Source organism: Oncorhynchus gorbuscha, linkage group LG21, assembly GCF_021184085.1.
Source record: "Oncorhynchus gorbuscha isolate QuinsamMale2020 ecotype Even-year linkage group LG21, OgorEven_v1.0, whole genome shotgun sequence".
In the NCBI taxonomy this organism is placed as follows: domain Eukaryota; kingdom Metazoa; phylum Chordata; class Actinopteri; order Salmoniformes; family Salmonidae; genus Oncorhynchus; species Oncorhynchus gorbuscha.
The window spans coordinates 31,040,359-31,064,417 of NC_060193.1; the positions used below are offsets into that span (position 1 = coordinate 31,040,359).

At 42.9% G+C, this 24,059-nt stretch overlaps 1 protein-coding gene across 2 annotated transcripts in view; it reads right to left on the bottom strand.

Annotated features, from left to right (window-relative positions):
• Positions 1–20,305: 20,305 nt before the first annotated feature.
• Positions 20,306–24,059, bottom strand: part of LOC124008080 (TBC1 domain family member 14-like) — a 63,942-nt gene continuing 60,188 nt past the window's right edge. For both annotated transcript variants that reach the window (XM_046319007.1, XM_046319008.1), the window contains 4 exons: positions 23,230–23,358; positions 22,851–22,960; positions 21,856–22,114; positions 20,306–21,465 (listed from right to left, as the gene is read on the bottom strand). In XM_046319007.1, coding sequence (XP_046174963.1) covers positions 21,418–21,465; positions 21,856–22,114; positions 22,851–22,960; positions 23,230–23,358 — 546 coding nt within the window. In that variant the 3' untranslated portion in view covers positions 20,306–21,417. The remainder of the gene's footprint in view (positions 21,466–21,855; positions 22,115–22,850; positions 22,961–23,229; positions 23,359–24,059) is intronic.

Sequence of the window (24,059 nt, forward strand, 5' to 3'; positions counted from 1 at the left end):
GTTAAGCCTGGGAATTTTGGAAGCTTTGCTTAAATTCATCAAAAAAGTTAGCTTATAACAGTGAACCTTTTTTTTGCGGGATACACATAAGGCAATTCTAGGTCTTGTGGCATATTTTGGTTAAACTATCCCCAATTCAATGGAATTGCAACCCTCTGCATGCACAGTGCACTCTTCCATCACATGTGCAGTGCACTCTTCCATCATGTGTACAGCTGATTCTCAAGATCTTGTAAACTAATGAGATTTTTTTTTCACCTTTATTTAACCAGGTAGGCTAGTTGAGAACAGGTTCTCATTTGCAACTGCGACCTGGCCAAGATAAAGCATAGCAGTGTGAACAGACAACACAGAGTTACACATGGAGTAAACAATTAACAAGTCAATAACACAGAGAAAAAAAGGGGAGTCTATATACAATGTGTGCAAAAGGCATGAGGAGGTAGGCGAATAATTACAATATTGCAGATTAACACTGGAGTGATAAATGATCATGTACAGGTAGAGATATTGGTGTGCAAAAGAGCAGAAAAGTAAATAAATAAAAACTGTGGGGATGAGGTAGGTGAAAATGGGTGTGCTATTTACCAATAGATTATGTACAGCTGCAGCGATCGGTTAGCTGCTCAGCTAGCTGATGTTTGAAGTTGGTGAGGGAGATAAAAGTCTCCAACTTCAGCGATTTTTGCAATTCGTTCCAGTCACAGGCAGCAGCGTACTGGAACGAAAGGCGGCCAAATGAGGTGTTGGCTTTAGGGATGATCAATGAGATACACCTGCTGGAGCGCGTGCTACGGATGGGTGTTGCCATCGTGACCAGTGAGCTGAGATAAGGCGGAGCTTTGCCTAGCATGGCCTTGTAGATGACCTGAAGCCAGTGGGTCTGGCGACGAATATGTAGCGAGGGCCAGCCGACTGGAGCATACAAGTCGCAGTGGTGGGTAGTATAAGGTGCTTTAGTGACAAAACGGATGGCACTGTGAAAAACTGCATCCAGTTTGCTGAGTAGAGTGTTGGAAGCAATTTTGTAGATGACGTCGCCGAAGTCGAGGATCGGTAGGATAGTCAGTTTTACTAGGGTAAGCTTGGCAGCGTGAGTGAAGGAGGCTTTGTTGCGGAATAGAAAGCCGATTCTTGATTTGATTTTCGATGCTATTGAGCCCACACTACTACACTTGGCTCAGAAGCCAAGGACTACATGCTTTCTGGTAAGTTTTTAATACAATACTGGGTGAGGTGAATATATTTGTATAAGACATACATTATTTTTTGTTAACTAGTAAATTGTAGCCTACAGCAAAGTGTGTTTAAATCATTTGTAACTTGTTAACAATTCCTGCTAGTTAGTTTTTGCTGCCATGTGTTTCTGCTAACTGAAGAGTGTTAATTTACCTGTTTCCATACATGTTTAATTTTAAAACATGTATCTTATAAAGGAGTTGTTTAATCTAACTACTTAACTATTTATCTGTACATGCAATTGTATTTGCTTTTTTTACAACAACAAAAAATCTTTACAGGAAAATGCCATGGGCACTATCTGATGTGTGGAGAAGAATAAGAGCACCACATTGAAGCTGCCCAGCAACACCCGTTGGGGTGGTGTTGTCATCATATTTGACAATCTCCTGGAGGGGAAGGAGTCTCTCCAAGAAATAGCCATATCACAGTCTGCCAATATGGACAGCCCCATCATGAGGATCCTCCTGGATGATGTATTTTGGGAGACAGTGGTAAAGCAGCCTGAAACTCCTGAAACCTATAGCAGTAGCCATTGCACGGATTGAGACAATGCCATCCTGTCTGATGTTCAGACTCTGCTTGCAGATGTAAGAGAAGAAATCCGTACTGCCCTGCCCACTTCACTGTTGCTCCAAGCAGAGGAAACTGCGGTTTTGAAATACATCAAAAAGCTCGAAAACTTCTGCCTGAAGCCCATACACGCCGCAGCGTACATGTTGGACCCAAAGTATGCTGGCAAGAGCATCCTGTCTGGTGCAGAGATCAACAAGGTCTATGGTGTCATCACTACCGTGTCTCGCCACCTTGGCCTGGATGAGGGCAAGGTTCTTGGCAGTCTGGCAAAGTACACTACCAAGCAAGGGCTCTGGGATGGAGATGCAATATGGCAGTTGTACCAACATATCTCATCAGCCACCTGGTGAAGGGACTTTGTGGTTCTGAGGCTCTTTCCCTTGTGGCCTCCATCATCCTCCAAATCCCACCAACATCAGTTGCCTCAGAGCACAACTGGTCCTTGTTTTGGAACACACACACCAAAGCACGCAACAGGCTAACGAATATACGGGTTGAAAAATTGGTGGCCATCCATCCATTGGTGGCTTTTTGAGTCTGACAACGAGCCATTCTCAACAAGGCTGGAAAGTGACAGTGAAGATGAGGCCTCAGAATCTGATGTTCAAGAGGTGGACACTGAGAGGGTCCAGGGAGAAGACACGGAAGCCTGAGAGGAAGACAACCAAAGCTTTAGTTTCTAGACTATCATTTTACAGATATATGTTGAAAATGTTTTTGGGAGATGCGATAGATCATTGGGGATCATTCAATATTCCCTTTATTTTGTTGTTCAGTGAAATCATCCCATGTGAAGAGTCAACTCATTTAATTCAAATGCAAGTCGTAACTAAATTGTTTAGTTCATTAAAATTTCTATTGGAAGGATTTAATCATTAGCAATTATGTCTACTTATGATAAGGTAAAATGTTTATGTTTCTGTCTCCCATATGATATGGTAAATATATCCAATGCAAAAACACATCGACATTTATATGGTATTAATATTAATTTGCATGTATTTCTGTTAATTCCCTTTAATTATCATATATTCCTGTTAATTCCCACAGAAAGTTTCCGACTCTGAATATTCCCCAAAATGTGCAACCCTAAACAGGACACACCTGAGCTCAATTTTGAGTGTCATAGAAAAGGGTCTGAATTCTTATTTAAATAATATTTTTGTTGTTGTTATTGTTCTTATACATAAAAAAATAAAGGTTTGCTTTGTCATTATTGGGTATTGTGTGTAGATTGATGAGGAAAAAAAGAAATGTAATACATTTTAGAATAAGACTGTAACGTAACAAAATGTGGAAAAAGTCAAGGGGTCTGAAGTCTTTCCGAATGCACTGTAAATGTACATGTTTGAATACCCAGTCATGTTCATATAATCTCAGATTACTGAAAAAATTAAATTAAATTACTGCAGTTATTAAATTACTGCAGTTTAAGACCATCCATAGAGCATACTATTATGCCAGTGAAACTGAATATCATGTAAAACACAAAAGGGAACATATTTGCATGTTATGATCTTGTGAAGGCGGGCTGAATTCTGTCAGTGTCTTCTTTTATCAGCACGTCTACAGATTCTCCCTTTTCCCTGTTTTTGTTTGCTTGGAAATGTTGATACTGGAATATGGGGATTGTGGCTCAGATGCACAAGGCACTTTTCTCCCCAGAATGCATTCTCTCCCGCCATTTCGTGGGTATTCACTGTTTCCATTTATTGTGTGTATTTTTTGCTGTGTCTATCAATTCCCCATTACATATATCACCAGTAGTAGCATACATTTGTCTGTAATTCCTATCATTTCTAATCTCCAATTGTGATGTCTACTTCCGCTCCTCCTCTCTGGTGCTCGTTGTCGCCAGTTGTCTCATCATTACGCACACCTGCCACCATCGTTACGCGCACCTTCGCCTCATGACACTCACCTGGACTCCATCACCTTCCTGATTACCTCCCTTATATCTGTCACTCCCTTTGGTTATTTCCACAGGTGTTATTGACTCAGTTTCTGCATCATGTCTGTGTGTTTTGTGGTTCTTGGCACTGTACTTGCTTCCTGACTTCCAGTGTACACGTTACAGAATAATGCCTCACCAAGGGGAAGCAACAGGGATTTATTTTTACTGGTGACGTCAGGATCCGAGAGCGGCTGCCAAAGCAACCGGGGATGCATCAGCTGGCTCGACAGGTTCTCAAGCCTCGGTTGGCTCGTCAGTCTTCCATTGCCGACGCTCTCGGCGATGCCTCAGCTGGCTTGTCAGGCTTCCATGCCTCAGCTGGCTCGACAGGTTCTTACCTCTCCTTATATCTGTCACTCCCTTTGGTTCTTTCCTCAGGTGTTGTTGACTGTTTCATGTCTGTCCGCTTGTCTTGTTTTGTTCTATTGATTTAATTTGCAGTCCTGTACTTGCTTCCCGACTCCCAGCGTACACGTTACACCAGAGTTTGTTTGATGCATTCAAAATTGTATTAGTCATTTACTGTTCTCATTGTCGGCTTGGACATAGGTTGTGAGTTTTGCGAAACACATGCTACACTTGTGAGAAACTTTTTTTTTTTTTTTTTTTACTGCATTCATGAGTTTTAATTTATTGGTCTTTTGTTTGAAATGCTCCTGTCAATTTTGAGTAAGGATGCGCACCTGATTGTGCGTATAAGTAGGACTAGTCTACTTGGCTGGCACACAAATTTAGTTCTATAAATGTGCCCAGTTGGGGATGTCTGATTGCTTTGACTCTCCACCACTAATGAATGAGCTGTGGAGGTTCTCAATGTAATATTTCTTCACCTCAAACAGCAAGTAAAACTGTTTTTAGACTCAATTCAGAATGATAGTTCCTCAATGTATAGTATTTGAACAATAGTTCCAGCTCTCTTTTTGATAACCACTCAGCATGAAAATGAAAAATGTAATGCTCTGATCCAGTGGAAACTTAATAAAACAACTGATTAATTTGTATCCCTTGCACAAATAGCCTACAGCTGTGTCTGTCCTGAGCTCACTGGTGTGGGAAACTGAGGGCCCAGAATATTTTATACAACGTTGCTAGTGTGAAGTTCGCGTGACCAATGTAGCCAATGTGATTTTTAAAGGATATTTTTGACCTGCAGGCTGCAATGTTTGTGTTGGCTTTATGTAGGCTATTTTTAGATGGCAAAAGCTACTATTAGATTTGTATAATTTGACTATAAGAACAACCACAGACAATTGATTTTGAGACTATAAATTAAACTTCCACAAATGTGCATATGAAAATCATAACTAGGGCAGATTGTTAGAAATTGTAAGCTAAATTGGCACTCCAAATGGAGAAGGTTGCTGACCGCTGGTGTAGGCTATTGCAGGCAACTTCAGGAGCTTAATGGCAGAAGGCTCTTGATCTCTTGAGTCATTTGTCTTATTTAATCAAACAGCATGCTTAAAGCATCAGACTAGGTCAGTACATATAACCTAGTTGATCTTGGAAAAATACATGTTTAAAAATTGACCAATTGATACTCTTGGTCAACAAGATTTTGTTGTTGCCGGAGACAGCCCTAGTAGAACTGCAGGAAATGATATTTAGATGCCCAAAACAATTGAGGACCCCCAGGCCCACTGCCAGGTTATGCCCCCCCCCCCCCCCCTTTAAAACCGAAGTTGCGCCACTGATTCCTCCGGATTGTATCTTCGTGCTAGAGGCGTCGCTACAGACACTCTGGTTTGATTCCAGGCTTTATCACAACCGGCCATGATTGGGTGTCCCATAGGAATTGGTTTGGCCAGTAAGCCATCATTGCAAATAAGAATTGGTTCTTAACCGACTTGCCTGGTTAAATAAAATAACTTCAAGACTTATGTCAGCTATTCCAAAAACTATGGTAAACTACCAGCTTTTTCTTCTAAGAGAATCAACTATCCTCTGATGTTCAGTAGATGGCGACATTGTAAAGGAAACTATTCACCCTATGAGTGAGCATTCTGCAAAGGTCAATCAAATCACTAACTGTCCAGAGGAAAACCACATGTATTATAATAAGTAGTCTTACTTTCTTTGCATTTTAGTTGTATTTACAACACCAGGTTATATTATAGTTGTCATGAAGGAAACAACGATACTCAAGATTGGTGGTAGAGAGCGCACTGAGCAGTTTATTTGCAATCACTTTAAGCTGTCATCAAAATCTAACATTTTTGATTTCGCCCAGTTAGCAGAAATCATCCCCCCAAAAATATATATAAATATATATACATTTCCAGGGTGGAAAGAATGAGTCATTACTTATCAAACATCTATCAGATATGAAATGTCAAAAGGCTGACACATTTAGCTCTTTAGCTCTTTGATAAGCAGCACCATTTACTTACAACTGTCTGCTGTGGAAATACTGTGTCATAAAGTACAACTTTTTCAGCATAACATTCAGGAGGATGCATTGAAATTACGTTTACTCAAGTGGAGTCTGACGATAACTGCAATTCCTTCAAAGTTCTGTTGGCCTAGGGTTGGGTGGGGTCCATACAAATCTTCTGACCTGTCGTCTTCAGAGTTGCGCTGTGCATAGGACCACATTGGAGAGCATGAAGAAACAGTTATGTTAAGTCAAACGTTCACAAAAGGAAGAATGTGGAAAACACAACTCCTGTAAAACAATGTGTGTGGTGAGTAAATTATGCACATCAATGAAGCTTACATAACCTCCAGGAAGTTGCAGGTTGGAGATGTGTAGACTACAACATCGGAGATTAACTTAGCTATTCTTCCCTGCTCATTCTTGGCACACATGCAGCGCAGACAATACCTGCATGAGACCGAAACAGAGACACCTGATAAAATGTCCATTTAGACATTCTTCCAGTAATGATTAGGTAACTTAGTTATTCTAGCATGAAAACAAGGGCAAACATTTAGTTTAGTCCATGTTATCAATAGTGTAGGTAGGTGTAGAATGGCTTGTTTGGGTAACAGCTACAGTGGAAGTCGGAAGTTTACATACACTTATGTTGGAGTCATTAAAACTTGTTTTTCAACCACTTTTTCGAATGTCTCGTTAACAAACTATAGTTTTGGCAAGTTGGTTAGGACATCTACTTTGTGCATGACAAGTAATATTTCCAACAATTGTTTACAGACAGATTATTTTGCTTATCACAATTCCAGTGGGTCAGACGTTTACATACAGTAAGTTCACTGTGCCTTTAAACAGCTTGGAAAATTCCAGAAAATTATGTCATGGCTTTAGAAGTTTCTGAAAGGCTAATTGGCATCTTTTGAGTCAATTGGAGGTGTACCTGTGGATGTAATTCAAGGCCTACCTTTAAACTCAGTGCCTCTTTGTTTGACATCATGGGAAAATCAAAAGAAATCAGCCAAGACCTCAGAAAACAAATTGTAGACCTCCACATGTCTGGTTCATCCTTGGGAGCAATTTCCAAACGCCTGAACGTACTACATTCATCTGTACAAACAATAGTATACAAGTATAAACACCATGGGACCACGCAGCCGTCATACCGCTTAGGAAGGAGACGCGCTCTGTCTCCTAGAGATGAACTTATTTTGGTGTGAAAAGTGCAAAGCAATCCCAGAACAACAGCAAAGGACCCTGTGAAGATGCTGGAGGAAACAGGTACAAAAGTATCTATATCCACAGTAAAACTAGTCCTATATCGACAAATCCTGAAAGGCCGCTCAGTAATGAAGAAGCCACTGCTCCAAAACCGCCATAAAAATGCCAGATTACGGTTTGCCAAATATCACTTTGGCACATTTCAGGTGTAAGTGGTGTATTTTCTAAAACTTAGTACCAAAGTCTAAACTGATAACACTTGTAATGCCCTCTGACTTATGTTCAGGACCTTCGATTGAGCATTGAGCAGTTGAACACATCTTTAACCCCTGAGTCATTCATACAAAATGCGAGATACAATGACAACATTTCACTTCGTCACCAGTACATCAGATAATGATAGTTGAAAGTACTAAACGGTGAGCCTAACACTTAATCCAATAGCAAAAAATATGACATACTACTCAAAACTGATATTTTTGCAGTGTTGATAGAAGGAATAATAGAGGGCAAATACCATTTTCCATATAGTATTTAGCTATGTACCAGTATGAACTCTACCAAGACAGCTTCTCAGACTGGCAGGAGCTGATGGGGGCGTGGCTCAAGGAAGTCTTCTGGATGCTCTCGGGATGTTGACACCTGGTGGAAATATGTCGAAGAACTAAATCTGGTCCACACTTGCACAACAACAAACATCAGCACACTACAGCACGACACTGAACTCTGACAAGTGCAAGGTCCTATCAGGGACCTTCACAGGAAATCTACCACACCATCCTAGGAGGATATTTCAGTTATACTGAGGCACTTAAGACCCTGTCCCTTACACGGCTTCAAGACGGACACAACTCTGCACTGACTTCACCTCCTAAAATCTAAATTCAGACTAGCTACCCCCTGCCCAATTCACAGTGACACGCAGGAACACCCGCAGCCAAAACAAACTGACTCGACTAAGTCTAGAACTGAACGGTACATTAGGTCACCAATCCCATGAGTTCCTTTAGGACAGCAGGACATTATCGATTTAAAGACTTGTACTCTTATTGTTTGTATTTTGTTGCTCTCATCCATCAATATTTTATATGCCAATGGTTTTCAGTTTGTATTGACTGCTATCAATGTAATTTTTAAAAACTTGAAAAAGGACACTTTTTTTTTCAAGTTCAAGTTTTTTTCAAGTTGTATGTTTAATGTAATGTTTAATGTAAAGTTTGAAGCATGTTGAAAAAAAACTGTCTTACAATGTCAGTGTCCTTTATACAGTGCATACTGTTCGTATAAAAAAATAATCAGATATAGGTTTTATTGTGGCAGTTATCAAACTATACACTCTTTGGCCAGTTAATTAGATACACCACCCTGTTCACAAAAATGGTTAGCTCCTACAGACAGTGAGTAAGGCAGGCAGACAGGCATTGAGTTACTGTTCGATTGAACATTAGAATGGACTTAACCAGTGACCTATCTCAGAAATGGACGGCCTTCAGAGCTTTTCAACCACAACAGTAGGATTTACCGAGAATGGTGCGACAAACAGAAAAACATCCAGTCAGTGGCAGTCCTGTGGGGGAAAACAGCTCGTTGTTGAGGTGTCGAAGGAGAACAGCAAGAATTGTGCAAGCTAGCAGGCGGGCCACAAACAGGCAAATAATGGCGCAGCACAACAGTGGTGAAAATTGCAACAAAGTGACAAAGTGAATAAAACTGTAATACCAAGACTATTTAGGATAGATCAGGTAGACTTTTTTTGACCTGAGATATTATCAGGGTCCCTGTGGCCAGTAAAGACAGACCCATCCCTTAGTCTCTCTGATTGACCCTGTAGCTAAAATGACACTGATGATCGAAGATCTAGTTGAGTTAATAAGAATAGAAACCAGCTTATATGGCTATGCCATTGTCAGCCCTGTGGGCTTCACTAAATGTGTGGTTTGACCTAAATAAACATTGCAGGATTTCATAGATATGAGGTTACATACTATGATGGATATAACAAGAAAAATATAATAAAGTAAAATGACACCCAACATGCTGTATAAAAAAAACAAGCCATACAAAATGGTAAGATTGATCAAGAGCCTGTTGGCTCAGTATTGTTCATACATGCTAAATGTTTGTGAGAGAAGAAAAAGTAAAAGCTTATAAAGAAAAGTGATACAATGTATAGATAAGAGTTCAATTATGAAAATCCAACAAAAGGGCTTACCAAAAGAGAAACTTCCAAAGGGTCTTCCTCAGAGTGAACTAACAATTGCACTTAGCTCCTATTTATAGCCTAGTGGGACACACAACAATGTAAAAAAATAAAAATAATGTGTAGTTCAAGGTAAGGGCTTTTATAATTGAGTTGCCTTGATTTAAAAAAATCTCTGTGCCTTCCTTTCACAGACACTTAAATATCCCCTATGTATGTACTTTACTTTAACATGGCCTATTGATCATTGCCTATTGAACATGGCATACACATAAGATTTCCAAGATGGCGTAGCAGTCAGACATCTTTGTCTTGTCTCGTCCCATGTATATATATTTTTCTCTTTTCCTTCACATTCTTTTTAATATTTATCCTAAACCTCAACTTCAAAATAATCTCCTGCAACCCGCCTCACCTAATGGATTTGGTTTTTTCCCCCTAAAGTATTTCTATTTACCTCCAAACTGGAATACATCAACTGAAGCTAACCGCTATCAGTCAGCTAACCTTTAGCTCAGAAAGCTCTCTTCAGTTCGTACAACGCGTTTCAAACCAGAGCATACCTGACCTATTTTTCTCTCCATATCCCCGGATTCCAACCTCAAACTCTGAACCTTTTCATCTGGATCATGGCAGCTAGCTAACCGCAACCCGGGTTGACTACTCCTGGCTAACGTTTCCGTCCCAGTACAAGCACCAACTAGCCTGGAGCTAGCCAATGCTAGACCCATCTCCCGGCTAGGGCTCCTGGGCTACTCCTGATGCCCACTCCACGGCTACAAATACCGACATAATCTGCCCGAGGATTCCAACAGGCCCCTCAGGCGCGACGTCCCCTGAAGGCCCATTCTGCTAATTGGACTGTTAGCTGATCCATCGGCCAGTTTCTTGGACCACTATACCCATTTTGCCAATTGGACTTGGACCCCTCTGCTACTTGGAACCCTACTAATTTCACGACTGGTCTATCAACGTCACCGCACGAGGAGACAAAAACAGACTTTCCCCCATCACGACGTCCCTCTAAGGCCCTTATGCTAGCTTGCTAGCCCCGGCCTGCTAACTGCTAGCTTGCTAGCCCCGGCCTGCTAACTGTCTGAATCGCTGTGTTCCCAGCCAGCCGAACCACTCACTGGATCCATACGATCACTTGGCGATGCATGCCTCTCCCAAATATCAATACGCCTTGTCCATTACTGTCCTGGTTAGTGATTACTCTCTCATTTCACTGTAGAGCCTCTAGCCCTGCTCAATATGCCTTAACCAACCATGTTGTTCCACCTCCCACATATGCGATGACATCACCTGGTTTAAACATCTCTAGAGACTATATCTCTCTCTTCATTACTCAATGCCTAGGTTTACCTCCAATGTCCTCTCCTCCTACCATGCCTTTGCCTGTACATTATGCCTTGAATCTATGCTATCGTGCCCAGAAACCTGCTCCCTTTGCTCTGTTCCAAACGTGCTAGACGGCCAGTTCCTATAGCCTTTAGCCGTACCCTTATCCTAATTCTCCTCTGTTTCTCTGGTGATGTAGAGGCTAATCCAGGACCTGCAATGCCTAGCTCCACTCCTACTTCCCAGGTGCTCTAATTTGTTGACTTCTGTAACCGTAAAAGCCTTGGTTTCATGCATGTTAACATTAGAAGACTACTCCTTAAGTTTGCTTTATTCACTGCTTTAGCACACTCTGCCAACCCTGATGTCTTAGCCGTGTCTGAATCCTGGCTTAAGAAAACCACCAAAAACCCTGAAATTTCCATCTCTAACATTTTCCGCCAAGATAGAACTGCCAAAGGGGGCGGTGTTGCAATCTACTGCAGAGTTCTGTCTTATTATCCAGGTCTTTACCAAAACAATTCAAGTTTCTACTTCTAAAAATGCACCTTTCCAGAAACAAGTCTCTCACCGTTGCCGCTTGCCACCCTCTGCCCCAGCTGTGCCCTGGACACCATATGTGAATTGATTGCTCCCCATCGATCTTCTGAGCTCGTGCTGCTAGGTGACCTAAACTGGGACATTCTTAACACCCCGGCCATCCTACAATCTAAGCTTGTTGCCCTCAATCTCACACAAATGATCAATTAGCCTACCAGGTACAACCCCAAATCCATAAACACGGGCACCCTCATAGATATCATCCTAACTAACCCCTCCTCCAAATACAACTCTGCTGTTTTCAACAAAGATCTCAGCCTCATTGCCTGCATCCGTAATGGACCTGCGGTCAAACGACAACCCCTCATCACTGTCCAACGCTCCCTAAAACACTTCAGCGAACAGGTCTTTCTAATCGAGTAGAGGATGGCTGGTTATTCTTTAAAAGTACCTTCCTCACCATCTTAAATAAGCACGCTCCGTTTAAAAAATGTAGAACTAGGAATAGATATAGCCCTTGGTTCACTCCAGACCTGTCTATCCTTGACCAGCACAAAAACATCCTGGCGTTCTGCATTAGCATAGAATAGCCCCCGTGATATGCAACTTTTCAGGGATGTTAGGAACCAATATACACTGGCAGTTAGGAAAGCTAAGGCTAGCTTTTTCAAACAGAAATTTGCATCCTGTAGTACAAACTCAAAAAGTTCTGGGACACTAAAGTCCATGGAGAATAAGAACACCTCCTCCCAGCTGCCCACTGCACTGAGGCTAGTAAACACTGTCACTACTGATAAATCCACAATAATTGAGAATTTCAAAAATCATTTGTCTATGGCTGGCCGTGCTTTCCACCTGGCTACCCCTACCCCTGTCAACAGCCCTGCGCTGGTTAGACTGTAAACTCTCCTTCCAGACTCACATTAAACATCTCCAAATCTACAATCGGCTTCCTATTTCACAAACAAAGCATCCATCACTCTACCAACATACCCTCATAAAACTGACCATCCTACCGATCCTCGACGATGTCATTTACAAAATAGCCCCCAACACTCTACTCAACAAATTGGATGCAGTCTATCACAGTGCCACCCGTTTTGTCACCAAAGCCCCATATACTACCCACCACTGAGACCTGTCTGCTTTCGTTGGCTGGCCCTCGCTTCATACTCGTGGACAAACCCACTGGCTCCAGGTCATCTACAAGTCTCTGCTAGGTAAAGGCCCGCCTTATCTCAGCTCACTGGTCACCATAGCAGCACCCACCCGTAGCACACGCTCCAGCAGGTATATCTCACTGGTCACCCCCAAAGCCAATTCTTCCTTTGGCCGCCTATCCTTCCAGTTCTCTGCTGCCAATGACTGGAACAAACTGCAAAAATCTTGGAAGCTGGAGACTCTTACCTCCCTCACTAGCTTTAAGCACCAGCTCACAGATCACTGCACCTGTACATAGCTCATATGTAAATAGCCCATCCAATCTACCTCATCCCCCTACTGTATTTATTTATCTTGCTCCTTTGCACCCCAGTATCACCAACTTGCACATTCGTCTTCTGCACATCATACCATTCCAGTGTTTAATTGCTATATGGGGTGGCAGGGTAGCCTAGTGGTTAGAGCATTGGACTAGTAACCGGAAGGTTGCAAGTTCAAACCCCCGAGCTGACAAGGTACAAATCTGTCGTTCTGCCCCTGAACAGGCAGTTAACCCACTGTTCCTAGGCCGTCATTGTAAATAAGAATTTGTTCTTAACTGACTTGCCTAGTAAAATAAAGGTTACATTTTTTATTTATTAATTATTGTAATGAATTTGCCACCATTATTGCCTTCTCTTATCCTACAGCACATGCTGTATATAGATTTTTGTACTGTATTAGTGATTGTGTGTTTGTTTATTCCATGTGTAACTCTGTTGTTGTATGTGTCAAACTGCTTTGCTTTATCTTGACCAGGTTGCAGTTGCAAATGAGAACTTGTTCTCAAGTAGCCTACCTGGTTAAATAAAGATGAAATATATATATATATACACACACTGCTCAAAAAAATAAAGGGAACACTAAAAAACCACATCCTAGATCTGAATGAATGAAATATTCTTATTAAATACATTTTTCTTTACATAGTTGAATGTGCTGACAACAAAATCACACAAAAATGATCAATGGAAATCAAATTTATCAACCCATGGAGGTCTGGATTTGGAGTCACACTCAAAATTAAAGTGGAAAACCACACTACAGGCTGATCCAAATTTGATGTAATGTCCTTAAAACAAGTCAAAATGAGGCTCAGTAGTGTGTGTGGCCTCCACGTGCCTTTATGACCTCCCTACAACGCCTGGGCATGCTCCTGATGAGGTGGCAGATGGTCTCCTGAGGGATCTCCTCCCAGACCTGGACTAAAGCATCCGCCAACTCCTGGACAGTCTGTGGTGCAACGTGGCGTTAGTGGATGGAGCGAGACATGATGTCCCAGATGTGCTCAATTGGATTCAGGTCTGGGGAACGGGCGGGCCAGTCCATAGCATCAATGCCTTCCTCTTGCAGGAACTGCTGACACACTCCAGCCACATGAGGTCTAGCATTGTCTTGCATTAGGAGGAACCCAGGGCCATCCACACTAGCATGTAGTCTCACAAGGGGTCTGAGGATCTCATCTCGGTACCTAATGGCAGTCAGGCTACCTCTGTCGAGCACATGGAGGGCTGTGTGGCCCCCCAAAGAAATGCCACCCCACACCATGACTGACCCACCGCCAAACCAGTCATGCTGGAGGATGTTGCAGGCAGCAGAACGTTCTCCACGGTGTCTCCAGACTGTCACATGTGCTCAAAATAAATATCAAAATAAATATCACTACTGTAGGTGTAGTGTGTGTGTGTGTGTGTGTGTAAAATATGTATGACAAGGAAACTTATTTTAGGCTACATACATGACCCCCTTATGAGTGCAGTCAGATCTGGTCATTTCATATGCCACCATTAATTGTTTGGCGATTCTTCTTTGGTAATACTGGAAACAGCATTCATCAGGAACATTTCCATCTGTATAAAAAGATGACATACTATAAGTCAACATGGAATCTTTCACGTCAGCTCATAATGCAACAATTTCCCAAAACGAAAAGAAAAAGCTTTTGGACATCAGAGCAATATTGAGGGAATCCTATTTGACTCACATGATAGGTAAAATATACAAAGCCTTGCAGATTGTCAATTAAATAGGCTCTCTGTTAGAAAAAAAATAACTGATCTAGGAACAAGACCAAGGGAAATTACTCTTAATCCAGTATAAACTCTTGTATAGAATTTATAAGAGAAAAATTCACAAATTCTACAGCACAACAAGCAGAGTCAGGTCTTAAGTGTAAAACAAATCAATAATTCATTGCTTCTGGGAGCGGAATAAAGTCATAAAAGCAATGGTCAGAGTTAGAAAGTTGGGTGTCAGAAGTTTGATTAAAGGTAAATTTACATTGTCAATCAAATCAAATTGTATTAGTCACATACTGTCACGCCCTGACCTTAGTTTTCTTTATTATTTTGGTTAGGCCAGGGTGTGACGAGGGTGGTATGTGCGTTTTTGTATTGTCTAGTTTTTTTTGTATGTCTAGGGGTTAACTAGTCTAGGGGTTTATATAGGTCTATGGTTGCCTAGATTGGTTCTCAATCAGAGGCAGCTGTTTATTTATTGTCTCTTATTGGGAACCATATTTAGGTATCCATATTCCTTGGTTTATCTGTGGGTTATTGTCTTTGTATAGTTGCCTGTGTCAGCACTAGTGTTTATAGCTTCGCGTTCGTTTTATTGTTTTGTTAGTTTGTTTAAGTATTCTTCGTTTAATAAAGAGGAATCTATTCTCATCCCGCTGTGCCTTGGTCTCCTCGTTATGGCGAACGTGACACATGCACCAGGTGTAGACCAACAGGTCTTACAGTGAAATGCTTACTTACAAACCCCTAACCAACAGTGCAGTTTTAAAAAAACAAGGATACAAGATAAATGTACAGTCAATGTGCAGGGGCACCGGTTAGTTGAGGTAGTATGTACATGTAGGTAGAATTATTAAAGTGACTATACATCGATGACAACAGAGAGTGGCAGTGGTGTGGATGGGGTGGGGGTGGGGCAATGCAAATAGTCTGGGTAGCCATTTGACTAGATGTTCAGGAGTCTTATGGGGCTTGGGGGATAGAAGCTGTTAGAAGACTCTTAGACCAAGACCTGGCACTCCAGGACCGCTCGCTGTGCGGTAGCAGAGAGAACAGTCTATGACTGGGGTGGCTGGAGTCTTTGACAGTTTTTAGGGCCTTCCTCTGACAACACCTGGTATAGAGGTCCTGGATGGCAGGATGCTTGGCACCAGTGATGTACTGGGCCGTTCGCACTACCCTCTGTAGTGCCTTGCGGTCGGAGGCCGAGCAGTTGCCATACCAGGCAGTGATGCAACCAGTCAACCATCATGCTCTTGATGGTGCAGCTGTAGAACCTTTTGAGAATCTGAGGACCCATGACAAATCTTTTCAGTTTCCTGAGGGGGAATACGTTTTGTCGTGCCCGCTTCACGACTGTCTTGGTGTGCTTGGACCATGCTAGTTTGTTGGTGATGTGGACACCAAGAAACTTGAAGCTGTCAACTTGCTCCACTGCAGCCCCATCGATGAGAATGGGGGCGTGGATGTCCTCTTTTTCCTGTAGTCCACAATCATCTCCTTTGTCTTGATCATTGAGGGAGAGGTTGCTGTCCTGGCAGCACATGGTCAGGTCTCTGACCTCCTCCTTATAGGCTGTCTCGTTGTTGTTGATTAGGCCTACTGCCGTTGTGTCATCGGCAAATTTAATGATGGTGTTGGAGTCGTGCCTGGTCATGCAGTCACGAGGGAGTACAGGAGAGGGCTGAGCACGCACCCCTGAGGGGTCCCTGTGTTGAGGATCAGCTTGGCTGATGTGTTGTTACCTACGCTTACCACCTGGGGGCGGCCCGTCAGGAAGTCCAGGATCCAGTTGCAGAGGGAGGTGTTTAGTCCCAGGGTCCTTAGCTTAGCAATGAGCTTTGAGGGCACTAAGGTGTTGAACGCTGAGCTGTAGTCAATGAATAGCATTCTCACATAGGTGTTCCGTTTGTCCAGGTGGGAAAGGGCGGTATGGAGTGCAATAAAGATTGCATCATCTGTGGATCTGTTGGAGCGGTATGCACATTGGAGTGGGTCTAGGGTTTCTGGGATAATGGTGTTGATGTGAGCCAGCCTTTCAAAGCACTTCATGGCGATAGACGTGAGTGCTACGGGTCAGCAGTCATTTAGGCAGGTTACCTTAGTGTTCTTGGGCACAGGCACTATGGTGGTCTGCTTAAAACATGTTGGTATTACAGACTTGGACAGGGAGAGGTTAAAAATGTCAGTGAAGACACTTGCTAGTTTGTCAGCGCATGCTCGCAGTAGACTGGTAATCCATCTGGCCCTGCGGCCTTGTGAATGTTGACCTGTCTAAAGGTTCTATTCACATCAGCTGCGGAGAGCGTGATCACACATTCTTCCAGTACAGCTGGTGCTCTCATGCATGTTTCAGTGTTATTTGCCTCAAAGCGAGCATAAAAGTAGTTTCTCTCATCTGGTAGGCTCGTGTCACTGGGCAGCTCTTGGCTGTGCTTCCCTTTGTAGTCCGTAATGGTTTTGAAAGCCCTGACACATCCGACGAGCATCAGAGCCGGTGTAGTACGACTCGATCTTAATCCTGTATTGGCGCTTTGCCTGTTTAATGGTTCGTCGGAGGGCATAGCGGGACTTCTTAGAAGCTTCCGGGTTAGAGTCCCGCTCCTTGAAAGCGGCAGCTCTAGCCTTTAGCTCAGTGTCGATGCTGCCTGTAATCCATGGCTTCTGGTTGGGGTATGTATGTACGGTCACTGTGGGAACGACGTCATCGATGCACTTATTGATGAAGCCAATGACAGATGTGGTATACTCCTCAATGCCAGTAGTGGAGTCCCGGAACATATTCCAGTCTGTGCTAGCAAAACAGTCCTGTAGCTTAGCATCTGCTTCATCTGACCACTTTTTTATTGATCTAGTCAGTGGTGCTTCCTGCTGTAATTTTTTGCTTGTAAGATTTGCCAAATGGAGGGCGAGGGAGAGCTTTGTATGAGTCTCTGTGTGTGGAGGATAGGTGGTCCAGAGTTCTTTTCCCTCTGGTTGCACATTTAACATGCTGATAGAAATTTGGTGAAACTGATTTAAGTTTCCCTGCAGAAAAGTCCCCGGCTAATAAGAGCGCCACCTCTGGGTAAAGGGTTCTTGTTTGCTTATGGCGGAATACAGCTCATTCAACACGATCTTAGTGCCAACCGCTGACTGAGGTGGTATGTAAACAGCTACGAAGGGTACCGATGAGAACTCTCTCGGTAGGTAGTCTACAGCTTATCATGACATACTCAACCTCAGGCAAGCAAATAGCTTGAGACTTCCTTAAATATCGTGCACCAGCTCAAATAGACAGTCCCCCACCCCTGGTCTTACCAGACGCGGCTGTTCTATCCTGCCGGTACATCGTATAACCAGCCAGCTGTATGTCGTCGTTCAGCCACGACTCCCTGAAGCATAGGATGTTACAGTTTTTAATCCTGTTGGTAGTTTAAATCTTCCCCGTAACTCGTCGATTTTATTGTCCAAAGATTGCATGTTTGCTAGTAGAATTGAGGGAAGTGGGGGTTTATTCGATAGCCTCCAAATTCTCAGAAGGCAGCCCGTTCTCCGGTCTCTCTTTCTCCACCCCCTCTTCACGCAGATCACTGGGGTCGGGGCCTGTTCCCGAGGGAGCCGTATATCCTCCGCCTTGGGCTCGTCAGAGTCTTGGAAGAAAAAGGATTCTGCTAGTCCGTGGTGAGTAATCGCAGTCCTGATGTCTAGAAGTTATTTTCGGTCATAAGAGACAGTAGCGGCAACATTATGTACAAAATGAGTAAAAAAATAAGTTAAACAACGCAGATAAATAAAAAATAAAATATTGGTTGGGGGCACGTAAAATGTCTGCCTTCTGCTCCGGCGCCATTAATCAGTCTATGTGCATATTTCAAGACATGGCATATGAGGGTGCTGTGGGATACCCAATGGGGTGGACCAATATTTTTTTCAAAATCATTGAGGAAGAAAAGTATCTACTTAACTGGAAATCAAATGATTCTCCATCACTACGAGAGTAGATGAATCAAATGTACTATTATTTAAATATTGAAAATGTGTGTGCTACGGAGAAAAATAGAACAGTGCAATTTGAGGCCATATGGCAGAGCGCTACACGCACTGGAAAGTTCCAAGGGATGAAGGAGGAGTGTGGTTGAGACATATGTGATATGTAATGGTTGTGGTGGGAACATGTGGGTCTGAGCAGGTATGATGTCACTGATGTTTGTTGAAATGTGTGTGTGTCTGTCTTTTGTTCATGTATGGCTGTTGTTTTATAAAAATGAATAAACCAGTTCCACTGCATTTAAAAATAATGTTCCCCTCTTATCACGGGGACCGATTTTAGACCTGGAACACCAGGTGGGTGCAATTAATTATCAGACAAAACAGAAAAACAGCATGTTCCGGATCTCGTTGGGTTAGAGTTGAATACCCCTGCTCTACACCACCTTTGGCTATGAAGCGGTTTCCTGGCGATCACTTGCTCTGCAACTATGGAAAAACAATGACAACACACACACAAGTAGTAGAGATAAAAGTTAACATGGGTCAGTCAAGTTAACCGGTATGAATAGATCATTTATTTAATAAAACAGTAGTTATATACAGCTCCAGTTGACCTTGCTACCCTGCCACCCAAGTCCAACTCAACAGAATACAACAGAAAAGGGTACGTTGGACATGTCACACATTAAAACAAGAGGACATAGTCAAACTGACAAATCAAAACAAAGCATAAAAAGCAGATTTACTACAAAAATGTTTTAAAAAATGTATTCAATAATTTAAAACGGGGGCCATTTATACTTACCAGGTTGCACTTCTGTGATATAAGGCGTGTTCACATGCTATCGGAGTTGCCGGAAGCTCTTCAAAAGCACATACACACAACAAACACACATACAAGGATCCTCGATGGTCACGCGCGAGGGACACTGATAACAGTAAATACTCAAGACAAAATAAAAATCGTAAAAACATGGGATAAATTGTCTAAACGACAGTGTGAAACGACTGGGGTGAAACTGCACGAGGTGACAAGAATGATTGTTATTTTTTATTGCAGTACTGCAGTGTTCACCGCAAAAAGGGAGCGGGGGGAATGGAGTGCATCCGTCCTCGTACAGTGATCTGAATGTCTACGTGCACAGGGGGGTGAGGAGTGATCCCCAAAGGGCTCTAGAGTACGGAGCGTTCTGTACAGTACCTGCATTTGGACCTAGCCTCCAATACATTCAGAATCATCTACAGAGGAGTTATCTTTTTGGCAGGTGGTGGTGGTGGCGGCAGACATGAAAGCAGTAGTAGGAGCTGTGAACTAAACACCACACCAAAGCATCTTGTTGAACAACTCTCTCCCATTGTGCTCACACCTTGAAACCAAGGCTGGTGTGTTCCGTTAGTTTGAAACGGGGTAAATCAGAGCTCCTAACATGACTCAGGTCTTTCAGCTACATGACGAAAGGCATTACGGGAACAGGGAACATACAGCGTGCAATAGACCCGAGCCACTCTGCTCCTCACCAAGGAGTAAGACCTCCAATAGAGGAAGGGCATACTGAGGCCAAATGGGGATACCAGCATTTTCAATAGTAGGGACACAGAAAATCCTCAGCAATCTCTTTTCATTTCCGGAGTCTTCTATTGCACACATTGCAAAACACATTCGGTGAAGCAGCTTCAAAATCAAACCGTTACATATATTAAGATATGACACTTCAAATAGAAACAAAGAAAACAGAATAGCTCATTGATGACAAATGAAATGTGCAAAAAAGAAAATAACAGAAAAAAATGCAACCAATATGGTGTGTGTGTCACACAACGACACAGAAGATTCTCATAATCCACCTTAGCTGTTCCAGTTTAAAACCACTTTAGTGTATGTGTAGGACATCATTAAATATCACTTCATTTATTTTTCCAAGTAGCTTATTTTCCATTTTGGTCAAATGTTTCTTTAAAAAGTGAACCGTAACATTGTGGTGTCTCAAACAATACTACATACCAAAAGAAATAGGCTATTTGTTGTATTTCTGATGAATCTTCAGAAGAATAAAATCAATTCACTACCCCCTCTTTTCAAGACGATGAACAGTTGTCCCCAAATCACAAACACCCACGGCTTCTCCTTGGGAGTCTTTACGTCATAGAATGGTACGGAAACAAATAAAAACAAACGAATAAACGGCAAACAAATTAAAAACACGTTGAAACCACATTCAAACCAAAAAAAAACAAAAAAAACAAAGGCTAACAGTAAAAATCGCAGCTGATTTGCAGGAATGACCAATGGCAACAGAGGCTGGGAGTAGAGGTAGAAAGAGAGGAGAAAGTGAGAAAGAGGAGAGACACAGGGAGTGAAAAAGTGAGAGAAAGAGTGAGGAGAGATAAAGAGGAACATCCGTGCTGTAGACATTTGGGAGTGTACAGTACATTCGAGAGCATCCTTCGTCTGCCCGGTTCGATTTGGGGAAGGGGTACACAACATGTGCTGAGGGGGGGATCATAATAAATCCTCGTACCCCCTTACCCCAGTCTTTTCCAGACCTCCAGTGTCTCTGCTCCATGAACCAGGTCCAGGGGGAACACAGTGGCTGGTTTTCCCCATCCGTGAACACGCCGAGCCTGGGTAGGTCCATGCCAGGGAGGGCATGTCTATCCGGGGCCCAGATGGCAGCTCTCACACACAGCCTGGCCTGGGCTCGTCCAGTGTTTCATATGGTCAGGTGGAGTACTGGATCGGAGAATGAGCTAGTGTCTGTGTCATTTTGCTCCTGATTAACTGGACTCAGCGCTTTAGGACTGGACTGTTCCGCTCCTGCAAGGCCTGAAGAACCTGAGGACGCCAAAAGGAGAAACAAGGAAATATCAGTCATGTTAAGCAAGGGGCATGGAGTTCATACCATACTCAAAAGGAAGAAGCATGGCGTGACCTCATCTATTCAAATCACATAGGAAAGGGCTTCCAGGAAATTCCATCAAGCCTCATTCTTTAGAATGCTGGACATAGGCAGTGGTGCTAACCAACAAAGCACAAACCTAGAGCTGACATAAGTGTCTCTCCGCCCACCTTTCTAACTCTGTTGCGCCGCACCTGAAAGAATGTCTATTTTCAAGATACTATTTTGAAGTCAGCTGCCTCAGAATGCTTCTTAGCACATCCCTCCTAAAATCAAAAGAAATCGAGGAAAACCAGAGATGTCCACGTCTATGTGTGTCATCTCACCTGCCCCCATTTCCTGTTCTTGCTTGTCATGTGGACGGCGTGGATGTGTGAGAAGAGCTGGTCGGGGGAGATGTGGTCAGGAAGGCGGGTGAGGAACTGGGCGTTGTGGATGAAGTCCATGCGGGTCAACACGTCTTCGTATAGGCGCAGGATGCCCAGGGCCACCCGGAACAGGAACTCGTCACCGTCGCGACAGAACACGTCCCACACCCGACACGCCAGGTCCAACGGCAGCGACTTACTGTACAGGGTGAAGATCCTATAGATAGATAGAAAGATACCTTATTTGGTTACACCTTTCCATATTGAAGCATTGAGGTACAAAAGGTATCGTACAGACAAGAGGCCTGCCGTTATTTTCACACCCAAACACATTCACGGGCGTGAGTAGTCCATCGAGACATGGACGCAAACACACCAAGCATACGCTGACGAGCACAAAACCACACACAGTCCAATGCCCAAAAATATAACAATGAGCAAGAAGAGAGAGTGAGAAAGAGAATGCAGATAAGGACAATGGCATTTGAACAGATAAGGCTCTGTAAATCAGAAAATTCTCAAACTATCTACGGATTAAATGCATTTTCCTGGGGCGCTTTTGGTTTGTATGGGATTTATTGACATGGTACAATAGCTTTATGTGCAGTGCTTCTCTCTGGACTTCCACCTCCACATCTCGTAATCTGTGTATAAGCAGATGATGTGAAAACTGGCAGCTGAGTGGTGAGAGCACGGGGTGGGAGAGGAGACCACCAGTAAAGCCACTCACACGTCCGGTCTCCTCCACAATAACACATTCCAAAGGGCAAATATTACACAGAGAAAAAACGTGCCAATCTTTTAATCAATATCTTTTTTCACATTCGTAAATGGTGGGTGATCTTTCATTTCATTTACGTGGCACAAAAATACAGTTTGTACACATATTTTACATGTGCCAAAAGGACTAAGAGAGAAAAGGAGAGGGAGAAAGAGATGGGGGTCTGACTTACCAGTCAATTAAATAAATATCGGGGGTCAAGTTGTTTTCCTTGAAATGTAGAAACAGCTTTGGTAGGTTTTCTTCAAAGAACACTTCAAATGCTGCAAAGTACTTCAACATCTGAGGAGGTAGAAGCAAGAAGAAACAACAGAGTCAGATAGCTCCTAGAGCCGGGCTATGTGGTCTATGACTCAGACAAATGTAATAACGTCGCTACCGTCGCCAACAGGGTGCTAAGTGCTATGGTTGCAGTGGTGTATTGTACAAATCAGTGCTAACAAAGTATGCAGGCTTTTGTTCCAGTCCAGCACAAACACCAAATTCAACTAACTGCGTGTGTGTGTGCCTGCCTCTCTCTGTGTGTGTGTGTCTAACAAAACTGTACTCACAAGGCTGTGGTCCACTCTGAAGAAGGCCATCTGACAGGGCTTGTTCAGCAGGTTGGCGAAAGCTATGAAGGCGTCCGGCGTGTCCAGGTTGAGGATCAGCACCGCCGCGATGAACGACATGCCCTGCACCTGAACCCCCAGGGAGGAACAGGTGTTAGTGACTATGTTACGTATATGTTCATCGTGCTACATTGCTGTAGCTATGTTGATATACTGTATCTCAGGACGGTGTACTCAAAAATGAACACACAAGATAAGTGTGTTAGTGATGTTTACGGTTATGGTAGTGTGCTGGTGACATTTTATGTTAAGTGTTAGTGGTGGTGTTCATGACTGGTGCTAGGAGCCTTACTACGAGGACTAGTCATCATGAGAAGGGGAAAAGGAGATTATCGAACACTTAACCCGAACTCTCCATCTATCCAGAGGCCTTCAATCTATCCTAAGGCCTGACATATGGGGTCAGTCCAGGGCTGTATAGTACAAAGCAGGATCAATGAGTTAGCCAGCTAACTTTCAGAAAGAACCAGAAATAACCGTTGATTTTCTGGTTCAATAAGAAAACAACCAAAAACGTACAGATGTTTAGTTGAGTCAATTAGACCATGTCCATTTCAAGGTTATTTCAGAATACTTAGGACAGAGGCTAACTCATTGATCTTGCATTATATAATACTCCTCCAGACGTCAAGATACATTTCTCTGTAAACACACTGTGTGCCGTTTCTCAGCATGGGTGTGGTGCAGCCACAGTAAACATGTCTAGAGTAGGGTATACTGACTTAGAGGCTTTGACCACATACTGTCAACTCGTTTCATTAGACTCAAAA